Here is a 12,320-nt window from a genome sequence, read left to right as displayed (position 1 = left end):
TAACATCTGAGACAGAACAGCAAGTATAATCCATTACTAAGGCAGCACAAACACATAGAATGACTATAGCTTCACCTTAAAGTATAAAAATAGAACATAAATAGCCACTGGGCAAAGTATCCAATTTACACAATGTCAAGCTGGGGAGCTTCAATCTCTTAATGCCAACAGTTTTAAAATAAGCTCCTTCAACTTTACATGCCCTGGCTACAGTCGTCCTGGTAAAGTTCTTGTGCTATTCAGGACTGCAATTTTTCCAGGTAATGTTACTAAGCACCCCTTCCACAACCTCCAATTACAGTAACAGACTGGTATGTTAAAGCATTGTTCTATAAATACAGATACGCACTTCTAGAAGCCATGTGTGTTCCATGTACAACTTCTTTATGACCCAATATCTGCTAGAAAAAGTAAGGCTTGTCACTATTATTCCTATTTCTTGCATTTAAAGCAGGTATAAAAGCCTTCATTCTCTTGAAAATGTGCTTGCACTGCACCTTCCCCCCTTTTAATTCTACTCAGATAGGGTTCTGTTGGGCAACTCCCCATTCTGGCTACCCACTGGTTCTCAGAGTTCTCCTTTACATTCATGCACTAGTTAAAAAACAGAGACATTCACCTTCCCCAGGCTGCAGACTGCAAAACAGCAGCCACAGTGATAATTGAGGAGCTTCAGTTGCAAAACACAATAGCTAGACAATTCTAGACGTTAAGCAGATTCAAAAACAGAGGTTTTCAGGCAGGAGTTCTTCTTCCTGGTCACCTTCTCTGAGTGGTGGGCAGGTTTATGCCAAAACACTGCGAAGTCTGAATGTGAATGAAACTACTACAGAGTTGTAGTCTACTGTTAATACTAATCCAACAAGGAGCTATTTTCCTTCACCCTCTAATTAACTAGGAAACAAGCTGCCACATCCAAAACACGACAGAAGCACCATTCTTCTGCAAAGAAGGGTAAAAAGACATTCTACTCTGCTTCCTTTATTACCTACTTACTCAGAATAGTACTGAGGAGAAAGACTTGGCAGCAATGTGCACTTGTAGCCCAGAAAGCCAACTGTGTCCCAGATTACAAAGGAGTGTGGTCAGCAGGTTAGGAAGGTGATTCTGCCTCTCCAATCCATTCTTATGAGACCCCACTTGGAGTACTGCATTCAACTCCTTCGTAAGAAGGACATGGACCCATTGAAACAGATTCAGAGGAGGGCCACAAAGATAATCTGAGGTCTTGAGCACTTCTCCTATGAATATACACTGAGAGAATTGGAGTTGTTCAGCCTGGAGAAGAGAAAGCTCTCAGGAGACCTGATAGCAGCCTTCCCAACCTGAAGGGGGCCTACAGGAAAGATGGAGGGGGACTTTTTTACAAGGGCATGTAGGGATATAACAAGGAATAATGGCTCTAAACTCAACAGGGCAGGTTTAGATTAGATATTAGGAAAAAATTCTTTACTGCGAGACTGCTGGGGCATTGTCATAGGAGAAACTGTGGATGCTCTATCTCAGGAAGTGTTCAAGGCCAGGCTAATTGGAGCTATGAGCAACCTGGCCTAGTGAAAGGTGTCTCTGTCCATGGCACAAGGTTTAAAACTGGATGATCTTTAAGGTCCCTTCCAATCCAAAGCATTATGCGGTTCCACAATTCTATCAAGTTTTGTGCCTCTCATTCCTCGAGAGCTAACATGAACTTCAGCACCTTTACTACCTAGGATTTTCATTCCATTAACTGACATCCCGTTACAAAGGTAGCTGCTCCTTTTACAAGCACATATACTCACACACACATACAGACTTTGGCTATCATCTTCCCCATTCCCACATGAACAGGACCAGTTTTGTCCTCTGTCCCTTTAGCCACAAAGCATATAGTCTTAAGCTGCAGACTCAGACACTATTTTCAATGTCAATTGTCTATCAATATCAAATACTAAAAAGCATTTCTGCAGAGATTAGATTACCTTGTAGGAAAAACATTATGCATAGGAAAATACCTCATTTTCATTAAGACATATCTACAGATTCATCTTAAACAGAGAATGAATAGAAAGAAGTTTCAACTAAGTTTCAGTTCCGACAGCTCAACTGTTTTCTAGATAAGAGTGCTGGAAGCACCACAGTCAGGAAGCCAAAGTGCAGCCCCATTCAGGGAAAGTGTCCATTAGATGAAAGGTCCTAATGAATTAATGCATTGGAAGATCAAGCTAAATACTTACAGCCTTATGAAAAGAAAGGACAGCAACAAACTACAAATACATGGAGTATACATAATGAACAAGAGAGGAACTCTTCAAAGACACTTAAAGAATAAAAGCCAAAGGCAAACCTGAAACTAAACACGAGAAACCTTCTTTTCCCTTTAAAAAATAATAAAAAAAAATCACATAAATGGGAAGTCACTCAGAAGTCTTCCATGGTGAACTTCAACTATCAAAAGACCTTGACTATAATTGACTAATTACGCACAGTAGCCCTAAATGCTGCAGTAGAGCAGAAAAGAGACCGCAATGTACATGTATACACAGAAAGAAAATTTAAGACACAAACTGCTACACAGTGTGAAACATTGTAATTACCTTTGGTTCAGATTAACCCAACAAGCGTTCATTTGGTCAGTGGTTTCCTTCACTTTCCTTGAGTCATCATCACGATACTCTCGAAGTAATTTATTAGAAAGATCATTGAATGCTGCTACCGTGATGTCACCTCTATGCAAATCCTGTACTAAAAGCTAAAAAGCAATTCCAGAATGAGACAGATAAAAATAAAAATCAGAGTATTTTTCATAATATGCATTCATCATATTATAAGCCTCTTGGTTTTGGCTTTTTTTTTTTTTAAGCAAAATGAGCATATTTTTCCACTTTAAGAAAAATCTTAAAGAGAAAATCTACCAATATTATGCCTTGATAATTAACTAATCAAAACACTAATAGGTGAGGAGAAGTTGTATTTGCCAGAACCGCCAAAGGTTAGAAAAATCCTCTTCTATATTTTACTGGCAACAGAAACAATAACATTTTCATATTTTGTGTATCATGAATACATTTAAATTATGATAAGTGGCACCTAAAAGTGGCATAAATGAAATGTGCAGCATTTGATTTCATTCTTTTGTGTTATGATACTTAAAATGTGCCTTGACATTACGATGAACTCAAGATTATTTCTAACTGAAAAAAAAAAATTGCATATAAATATCCAGTTGCATCTTTTGGCCTCTGTACTATATGTTTGGGCATGGGCCTGCTTTCACTTAAGAGAGCAAAGCACACCTAATAGTCCTCTTCTAATCCTCTGTTCAGGTAGAGATAGACAATGGAAAACACTCAAATTCACTGTTTATTCTAATAGTTATGAATTGGTAAGGAATTCTCACAATACCCCCTTCCTCTTTCCATACCCAGCTGCACCCCTTCATTGTCTTTTTCTGAATCTGTCTACACATACCCACATGCTTTTTTAAACTTTATTATAGCTCTGTTCTAAATACTGCACTAATAAACGCCTCTCCTTGCTGATTTGTTTCTTTAGTTCTCATACTGTGCCACCTACAGTCTGCCCTTTTTCTGAGAGCCAGCAGGACAAAGGACACTAGATTTAAGGATTTATCGCAGCATGCTTGCTGTGATATAAAAAGCATTGAAAATTGTTTGGGATCAAAAAAAAAAAGGAGCACTGAATATGCTTGACACCCATGAGAAGTGAAATTCATGATGATTTTGAATACCTTGGTCCATTCCCAGATTTACTAAACTACTGTTAATAGATTTCTATGAAGTAAATTTTGTATCAATAAACTTTAATTGGTCTGGGGTTCAAGCTTTTTGCATAGTAACATTTATTTGATGCTGCATTATACTCATTTCAACCAAGCTTTCAAACACACACATGCACATGTCACCCTACTAGAACGTGATTCTTTAATATATTCTGATATATTGAAAAATACAGACAATTTAGGATATATCATACTCAAAAAGAGGCAGAATTGCCAAAACAGTGCTATGACTACATTGTACATTCACTCATCAATTGAATCCACAATCATTACATAGACTGAGGAATCTGGTCTGGAAAAAAAAAATGCGTAAATGGTCTTACTTTGCTCTCTGAAATCTGTCTGGCGAGCACCTCTTTCGGGGCCTGCAGGAGCATGCGCAGACGGATCTCACACTGCTCCATGAGGTGCTCCATTTCTTGCCTCTGTTCATGCCACTGCACGCTGTCCACCAGCATATGCTTCAGTTGCTGCTGCCGCCTTTCCACGCCATGCTGGGTATTGTCCCACTGGTTCTTCAGCTTCTCCACTGTGCAGGACAATACAGAACATGAAAAAAATGAGGCAAACGAACAAGTAGCCATACATACAATTACTGGGACAAAAGGCAATAATATAAATCATTTTCAAATACAGTAGTTTACATATTCAATATTTTGGTTCACCACGTAGTTCACATATTTACAGAAGCAAATGAAAAATGCATGTGTTTGGATTCCTCTTGTTTAAGCAGGTCAGCATACAGGTAACAACTATTATTTCTGGAACATTTCAAAGGCATTATTTTACTTTTTAAGTATACACATGTGGGAAGCAAATCTGCTGCAGCTGCACTGCAGAGATATGACAGCAGCAGGGCTCCAAGGAGTACAATTTTAGGGTGATAGGACCAGCAAGTCCTCTTTGTGCATCTGTAATTTAAACCAGGCCAAATAAACAAGTAAATAAATACTGTTTGGATCTGGATACCTTGAATTAAATATTCCAGACCACTGTCTGTTGAAGGCATTCAAGTGCCATGGGTACTACAATTCTGGCCAAGGTAGAAAGACTCCAGTAACAACCTATTTTGGCAGTTTAATTCCACCACAGGTTTCTACAGGCTTATGTAGATGACACAGCAGAAGAGAGAACTTATTGATCACACCCCATTTCCTTCAAATATTCCATTCCACTCTCAATAAATAGTTATATTAGATGATGCATAAACACACTTTAGCCTTTAATAAACAAGCAGTGAAAAAGACAACAAAAGGGCCTAAACCAAAAAACAGTGCATCACAAAAAGCAGTGAATCTGTCTTTGTAGAGAAATGCATTACATCATATCTTTTTCCTGAATACTCACAGACCATTAAAAAAAATATATTACTTGGAAGCCTATAGAGGTGGAAACAGTTTTCCCTATTACCTGTCATGACAGTTACAGGGAACAAATTATATCACTAAAGAATGTGATAAAAAAGAATGTGTGAAAAAAATGAATGCAAAAAAGCAAAACCAAAAAAAATCTAAGATGGATTTCTTGAGTATATCTGTACTAAGAGAAACAAGAGGTAGGAAGAATGCAAGACATCTAAGTATTTATCTTAACAGTAAATATGCTACTTTATGAGAAAACTAACATGCTTAACACTCAACTCACTTCAATTTCCCATAAAGTAAAAATGTCAAAGGTTGTGCTTAAGTTAAAACCATTTAAGTGGATTTTATATTTTTTTTAAAACTTTTTGCAATTATACAATGCCATTATGCTTGATCTGCTTCAGAAAATCTCTTCAATACATTCAGCAATATTCTGTTCAGTTTCACAAAGCTCTCAAAGACTGTGGCAGCAAAGCCCACTTGTCACAGTAAATATTACTGGTGCAATAATCTGTGCAATATAAATTCATCAATTTCAATGCACAGGCAGCTTCTGGATTAATTTTCAGACATGATGTAGCTCCTGCTGAAGAAGAATTTAAAAGAAAGCTTCAGTGACCCAACAGAAATAACAGTATGATTTTTACATTTAAAAAAATTGTTACTATATTAGATAAAGAGTATGTTCAAAAGAAACCAGCAGCTGCTGGGAGAAATCAGCAGTTTCACCAAAACAGCAAAAGCAAAAAACAGCAGGAGTGGAAAAAAGACTAACACCCTGTGTGCTGGCTAATGAACTGCAGAGAAAAGCCTCAAGTGCTTAGGGTCTTCTCATAATGCTGGAAGGAAAAAAAACATAGCCTTGAGAAATAGCTGTCCACAATGGCAACTTGGTTGAAATAGACAGATATTTTATGTTTACGTAATATTATTATTATTATGGAAAGAATACTTCTTCATATACTTTTTCTTATTAATGGTCAGGTTAACCTTTCATTCTGCACTGCTGACGTATTTACCCTTTTTTCAGTCTGCAGCAAAAAGAAAAAAAATGTTTAATTCTTGCCAGTCTCAGGATTGAGTGCATTCAATAGGTAAGTTGATAGAAAAAGTTGGCAAGGGTAAAATTCTGACATCAAAGGCAGAAAAGACTGGAAAGAATTCCAAATGAGACTGTGTTTTCAATTCCCAGTGACCATGCAGCAATTGGGAGGGAAGTTCTAGAGAAGGAAACTTGTCTCTGTTCTCACTGTTTGAGAAATTAAACTTATCTAACAACATACAGCAGACTCACAGAAGTCTGTTATATTTCACAGATGATGGTATATTCTACTTAGTGTTTAACCTTTGTTTCTTGTTCAGCTTTTCCAAAGAACTAAGAATGTTTTGTGTCTGACGAGATGTCCCCTTGTTGAACAACTCCCATGGTTATTATTCTCCTCCCCTCAAGTTTCCACCTGACCCCTAGTTCTGAGTAACTACAAAACTAAGTCACTTCCTTGAATCTTACGCCCCCCACCCAGTCCGTAGTCCTGTGAACCTCAGACAGCAGATGCCATCTCATCAGACCCCCAGAAAAACCATCCATCTGTGGGCTTTCTATCTAACCGTGTCATCTCCATCAAGTCTTACAGACACTTGAGAAATTCACGTAGATGTAAGTAGAGGAAAACTACATTGCAGAAGAGAACATAAGGAGATACATCTTTCCATGCTTACTCCTGTGGTATTCCCTGCTGCATGAATTTTCTAATCTTAGTAACCTGCAAAGCATAAGAGCTCAAAAAAGAGATTGTCCCTCAGATTCAAATTTTGACAGTTGTATGATTCATTCCTTAAGTACCTGTGAAATACATTTCAAAGGGAGGGAATACCTTTAAACTGGAAATTCAGTTTTCAAGTAAATGACAGTAACTTAAAATCTCTACTAGCTCTTAGTCAATAATTTTCAAGGTACACACACAAAGCTATTGTCCTAAATCAACACACTGATGTTTTTTTTAATGTCCAGTGTCTCAAAGCTCAACAAAAATAAAGGTACACTATTAGCTCCATTTCTCAATAAATAAAATTCTCCTCCCCGGGTCTGTAGCTGTCAAGTTCTCAAAGTGTTTACAAGATATTTTGAAATCCCAGCAAAAATATTTACCTTTGAACTTGAAAAAATGGCCCATCAAGAAAACAAGTGGCAACTCTTGTTCCAGGAATTTTCATTAAACTGTTTAAGTGAAAGCCACAGAAGTGCTAAGTTTTCCTTTTTTTTTTTTTTTTTTTTTTTTTTTTAAAGGAAGGCAATTTCAGCTAGGCTAAAAATCAAGAATTTAAGAAAAAAAGATACAAAGAAACTTACTTTTTTCTGTGATCTCTGTTCTAATGTCTGCACTGGAAGTTTTATTTTTCAAATTCTGAGCCAATGTAAAAACAGAATCAAGCTGAGGGTGACGATAGTCCATATCTGCATTTGTTACCTGTTGAGATTTAGCATATGATTAAAGTTTAAAAAGTAGAATTAAGTTAACTTAGCCTGTATTATATCTGTAGATTAAAAAAAACATGTGTCTCCACAAGTATATTCCTGGTGTTATCATTATTGTAAACCCTGAACTGTCACAGTATTATAGCACTGCTTTAAAAAGCAAAAATATTCTAAATTGTAGTTACTGAAAATCCAGAGGTGAAGGTTAACCTGTACAAACCACAGTTATCACGGTCATTGCACAATATTTTCTAGTGTCTATTTTTCACTCTTCCATAACTTATTTTCCTCCTACCAAGCTCTCCTCATTTATATATATGAAAGGCAGCAGTGAAGGAAGGGAAGGTGGAGAAGGAAAAGGACAGGAAGGAACAATCAGACTATATAATGTATAAAAAACATAGCTCTTTCACTATGGTATGTGCCAGAAGCCCATATTACAAATATTACTCAGTTAAAAGAAAGTGTCTCCAAAGATACTGTACATCACATTATTTCAAATTCCAAATTATGTTAGACACTCACAAAATCAGTTTAGCACTTGTTTAGCCTGCAGCTTCTACTCTACAGTTACTCATGTTAATTGATATCAAGTCAAATAAAATGAACCTTAACAGCTGCATACATCTCACAAATATTGCCCTTGGTCATGGCTCAGCATAGCATGAGCTATCAACAGAAACAAACATTTACATCATAAGCATTTATGATACGACTTTTAATCATTTTAGCATGTCTCTGGAAATCAGTTTAGTCTAACTACAGCACACCAAAACTCATTAGAAACCTATAAAGAGTGAATCATAAAGGTCACCCTCCATGTAATCATGAAGTTGCTCCAAAGTCTTCAAGTTACTATAAAATCAACAAAAGATGTCATTTTCAGGAGGTATTCTCCATTTTCTTTGTTTTAAACAAAAAAAATAGCAGTGCTTAGCTCACATAGGGACACAAGAATTAACAGGAAATACAGTGTAATAACAGCATTTAAAGTTAACTTTCAGGTTACGTGTTTCGTTGCTGTCAGTGGGTTTTTTTCCCATTTTTAAACACGTTATTGCTTTTTATTTCTTTACTTAATGTAAAAACTATTAAAGTGTGAGACAATTTTCTACTAGCCTTCACAACAACACATACTTTCATTTGTGCAATAGTCCGATTGATTTCTTCAGTATTTCCCACAGTGACTATGTTTGACTTGAGCATCTGGTCAATCAATACCAACCAGTCAGCCAGCTCACTTCTAGTTTTGTCCAGATCAGCAGGTGCAGAAAGTTCCAAAGCCTGCTGCGTCTGAACAGGAATTTCCAACGAAGAAGATGCTAGCACCACCTTTTGGATATCTGAAATAGAGTTTGGGGGTTCTGTTAAAGAAAAAAAAAAAAATAGTCACAGCCACACATGCAGTTCTGGGAATTACGACGACTTTTTGTAACTCCTATTAACATGCAATAGCATCTACAGACAAAGCACAGCAAAAATTGTACTTTAACAAACAGAAACAAAGTAATGAGAAGTTCCTTTTGCCCCTTTAAGGCTTTTTTTTTTTTTTTACTGCATGCCAAAGACTGACCCAAATGATTCCGCATGAATTTAAAACAAACAAGTTTTCATCTTGTTTGTTTTCAAAGACAAAACTACATTAAATTTAACAGAATGAAGCTAAACACTCTTTGACACAAAAGGGAACTGACCCTTATTAAGCACAAAAACCCCAATACTTTTAAGATAAATGTCTAAAATTGCCTTCCTCACTTTTCTATTATGCAGCAGAAAGGTCTTCGTCACTCTTGGTTCAGAATTCACTCAGCCACAAGTCAGTCAAGTTTCCTCAGTAAGTGCTTCATGGATTTGGCAACACACAACTGTCTGAAGAAGGGACAGATGCCCACTAGTTCAGCCACATCCTTTCTACCTTTTTAATCTGACACTTCAAAGAAGTGTGGAATGAGCTGAACAGTAAGGTTCGCTCCAGAAGTCGTGTTCCAGTTCCAAGAAACATTAAGTTACATCAAGCTGGATGTGTACATCAAACAATGAAACACAGGAGCTTTACTTAAACACCTTGTATGAAAGAAAAACATGCTGAATCACGGTTTTAAAAGGATTACACAAAAATTGATTTGCCTCTTTAATTTTGTTTACTGATGCTGAAATAAAACCAAAAGAGAGCCAATTTACCGAAGTTTAAGTTGCATAATCTTTCAGGCAAGGGTTTTTCTACCTAGTTTTCTAAAAAGGATATCTGGGTATGTTGTTTACAATCTGTATCTGCTGAACTGCATTTAACAACTTGAAAATATTGCCAGTGTCAGTGTCTGATGCAAGAACATATATTCAGCCAGGTTTCCCTAACAGATTCAGGAATCCAGCAGATGAGAAAGACACATCTGTGTCCCAAACTGAGCCAAAAGACGCAGAATGGCCTTTATTTATACGACTGCAAAGTATCTACATGCAGGACATACTTTGCAAATAATTAGCTGTATGGAAAGCTCCTAGTGGATCTTAATTAGTAAAAGGCATGACCACAAATCCACAGGAAACCAGGCTGTCACAAGCAAAGTTATTTTGGGTTTTTACTCCGTACCTAGTACACTAGCTCCTTATGAGGAGGACTAAGTTTTACTAAAACATTTCTCCACTTCAAAACTCTTGTAGGAACTCCAAAAGACTTCCCCAATCATGAACAGTAGAATGATTTTTTTTCCCTACCCAAACATTCCCTCTCTCTCGTAATAGCGTGAAGGTAGCCCCCAGCAGAGCGCAGTTCTACAACATGTCTTACTTACACTTGTCTAAGTCCACAGAGAAGAGGTTTTTTGTTTATTTTTGACTACAAACAGGAATAAACTCAATATAATTACGCAGAGCAGAAGGACTGATCACTCACCAGAAGATTTTGTCTGTGTAACAAGACGAGACTGCCCAACAAATGCCTCAAGTTCTCTCACTCTGTCAGGCACTTCTCTGAGCACCTACAGCCCAGCAGAGAGAAACAAAAACAGTAACACAACCTATATTAACAGAAAAAGTAATCTCTTTTTGGAAAACAAACTATTCTACACCATGCCTGTTAGAATGGCATGCCTCAGATGTATTTCAATTGTATTTAAAGTATTCTAAAAAAAAAAAAAAAAAAACGCCAAGAGGTACTAAAGTGTGTTTTTTTCAGTGCATCCCAGTGTCATACCTATATATTGAAAATAAACAAATTAATTGTTATAGACAGGTTGTTCACATATTTTTTTCTGTCTAAGCACCAAAACTATGACTCATTTGAATATACTTTGAAGAAAATATACACAAAGCATGATTTTTAGTCAGTCACATGAAAGTAGAGAAATAGGGAATTAATTTAAAAAGGAAAAAATTTTACAACTAAACTGCATTGTAGTGAAGACAAATGTGACTGATTGCTTTTTAAACATTTTTAAAAGGTAGTGATGCAAATTTAATATAAAAAGCAGTTGGGGAATCCCCATTTTCATGCCTGAGTTTGTAAAAAGCACATCTTTTTTTCTTTCCCTGACCTATCAGAAAGCCCCTTCCCTAACAAATTCTTACCTCCACGATCTGTAAAATAATCTCAAATAATCCTATTCTTTTTCATTTGGATCTCCATGCTCTGCTTGAAAAAAATCGTTTTATCCTAATCAGTGAGTTCTTTGTCATATACTTGCCAATGAGATTGAACACAGGAGTTTCTAATTTACAGTAGTTTTACTCAAGAAAAATCCCAGACACACTTGATAAGATTTTTTCACTAAGCTTTACCACAGTTTGATTTGTTTTTCTCTTAACTGCTGCAAGCATTCCCTTTTCTTATACAGCAAAGATTTATTGTTACTCTCAATTTTAATACACTACTGTTTGACTCAAATAAGCAAAACATTTTTGATCCAGCTGATAAATACTTTTCATTAATCTTTTAAGAGAAAGCCAATACAAAAGAAATTTAAAAAAATCTACAAAAAACCCCAAGCTAACTAAAACTCAAACCGATGGAAAAATGCCCACCAGTATTTTCATGTAGAAATTATTTGGGGTATATTTCCTGCTCGTGCGGCTTCTAAGTCATTTTATGTACATGCTACAGATACATGATAAGGCAAATAATCATTCCAAATATACCACTCTCCTTTCAGCTTCAGGTACCCTGTGCTCAAGAAATGCACACCTTGTTCCACCTCACATTGAGGGACTGCAGGCAACCAGAAAGTTTGTCTTTTTCCTGAAGATCAACATTTTTATCCAAAAGCACTTCAGGTTCAGTTCTGTTCAGCCATTCCAGTTTGTCACCCTGTGCTTCCATCTCTTCACTTAAGACCTAGAAGGGACAGAAGAGTTTTAGACTAAAGCAAAATGCATATATGTTTAAGTAAAGGAAGGGGGAAGCTTCCTTTTAACTCAAATATTTAGACATTTTCCTGGAAATATGCACCAGAAAAGCTTCTATTTTGGTTTCTATGCTTGATCTAGGAATTATTAAAACATCTATTCAAATACCAACATTTATTGCTACTGGAAAAACTTGCAAAACCTTCACAATGTACAGCCTCACATCAAGCACACTAATTCTCATCTCACAAGACTGAGCAGCTCTGGACATACCACTTGTATCCAAAAGGCAACACACTGTCAATCAAACTTGTCGCCTGCATTCATTAAAAAAAAAAAAGAAACCCAAAACACAAAACAC

The 12,320-nt window shown here is 36.5% G+C and overlaps 1 protein-coding gene across 1 annotated transcript in view; it reads right to left on the bottom strand.

The window, feature by feature from the left end:
* Positions 1–12,320, bottom strand: part of UTRN (utrophin) — a 374,661-nt gene that overhangs the window by 212,188 nt on the left and 150,153 nt on the right. Inside the window, exons 45-50 of the mRNA XM_027888221.1 lie at positions 11,799–11,948; positions 10,512–10,596; positions 8,756–8,961; positions 7,493–7,610; positions 4,102–4,307; positions 2,574–2,728 (exon numbers count right to left, since the gene is read on the bottom strand). Of these exons, the coding sequence (XP_027744022.1) occupies positions 2,574–2,728; positions 4,102–4,307; positions 7,493–7,610; positions 8,756–8,961; positions 10,512–10,596; positions 11,799–11,948 (920 nt within the window). The remainder of the gene's footprint in view (positions 1–2,573; positions 2,729–4,101; positions 4,308–7,492; positions 7,611–8,755; positions 8,962–10,511; positions 10,597–11,798; positions 11,949–12,320) is intronic.

This window comes from Empidonax traillii, unplaced genomic scaffold (genome assembly GCF_003031625.1).
Source record: "Empidonax traillii isolate 1590-97213 ecotype Southwest subspecies unplaced genomic scaffold, ASM303162v1 scaffold235:size1242204, whole genome shotgun sequence".
In the NCBI taxonomy this organism is placed as follows: domain Eukaryota; kingdom Metazoa; phylum Chordata; class Aves; order Passeriformes; family Tyrannidae; genus Empidonax; species Empidonax traillii.
The sequence above is the reverse complement of the archived record's forward strand: the minus strand, read 5'-3'. Positions and strand labels throughout refer to the sequence as shown.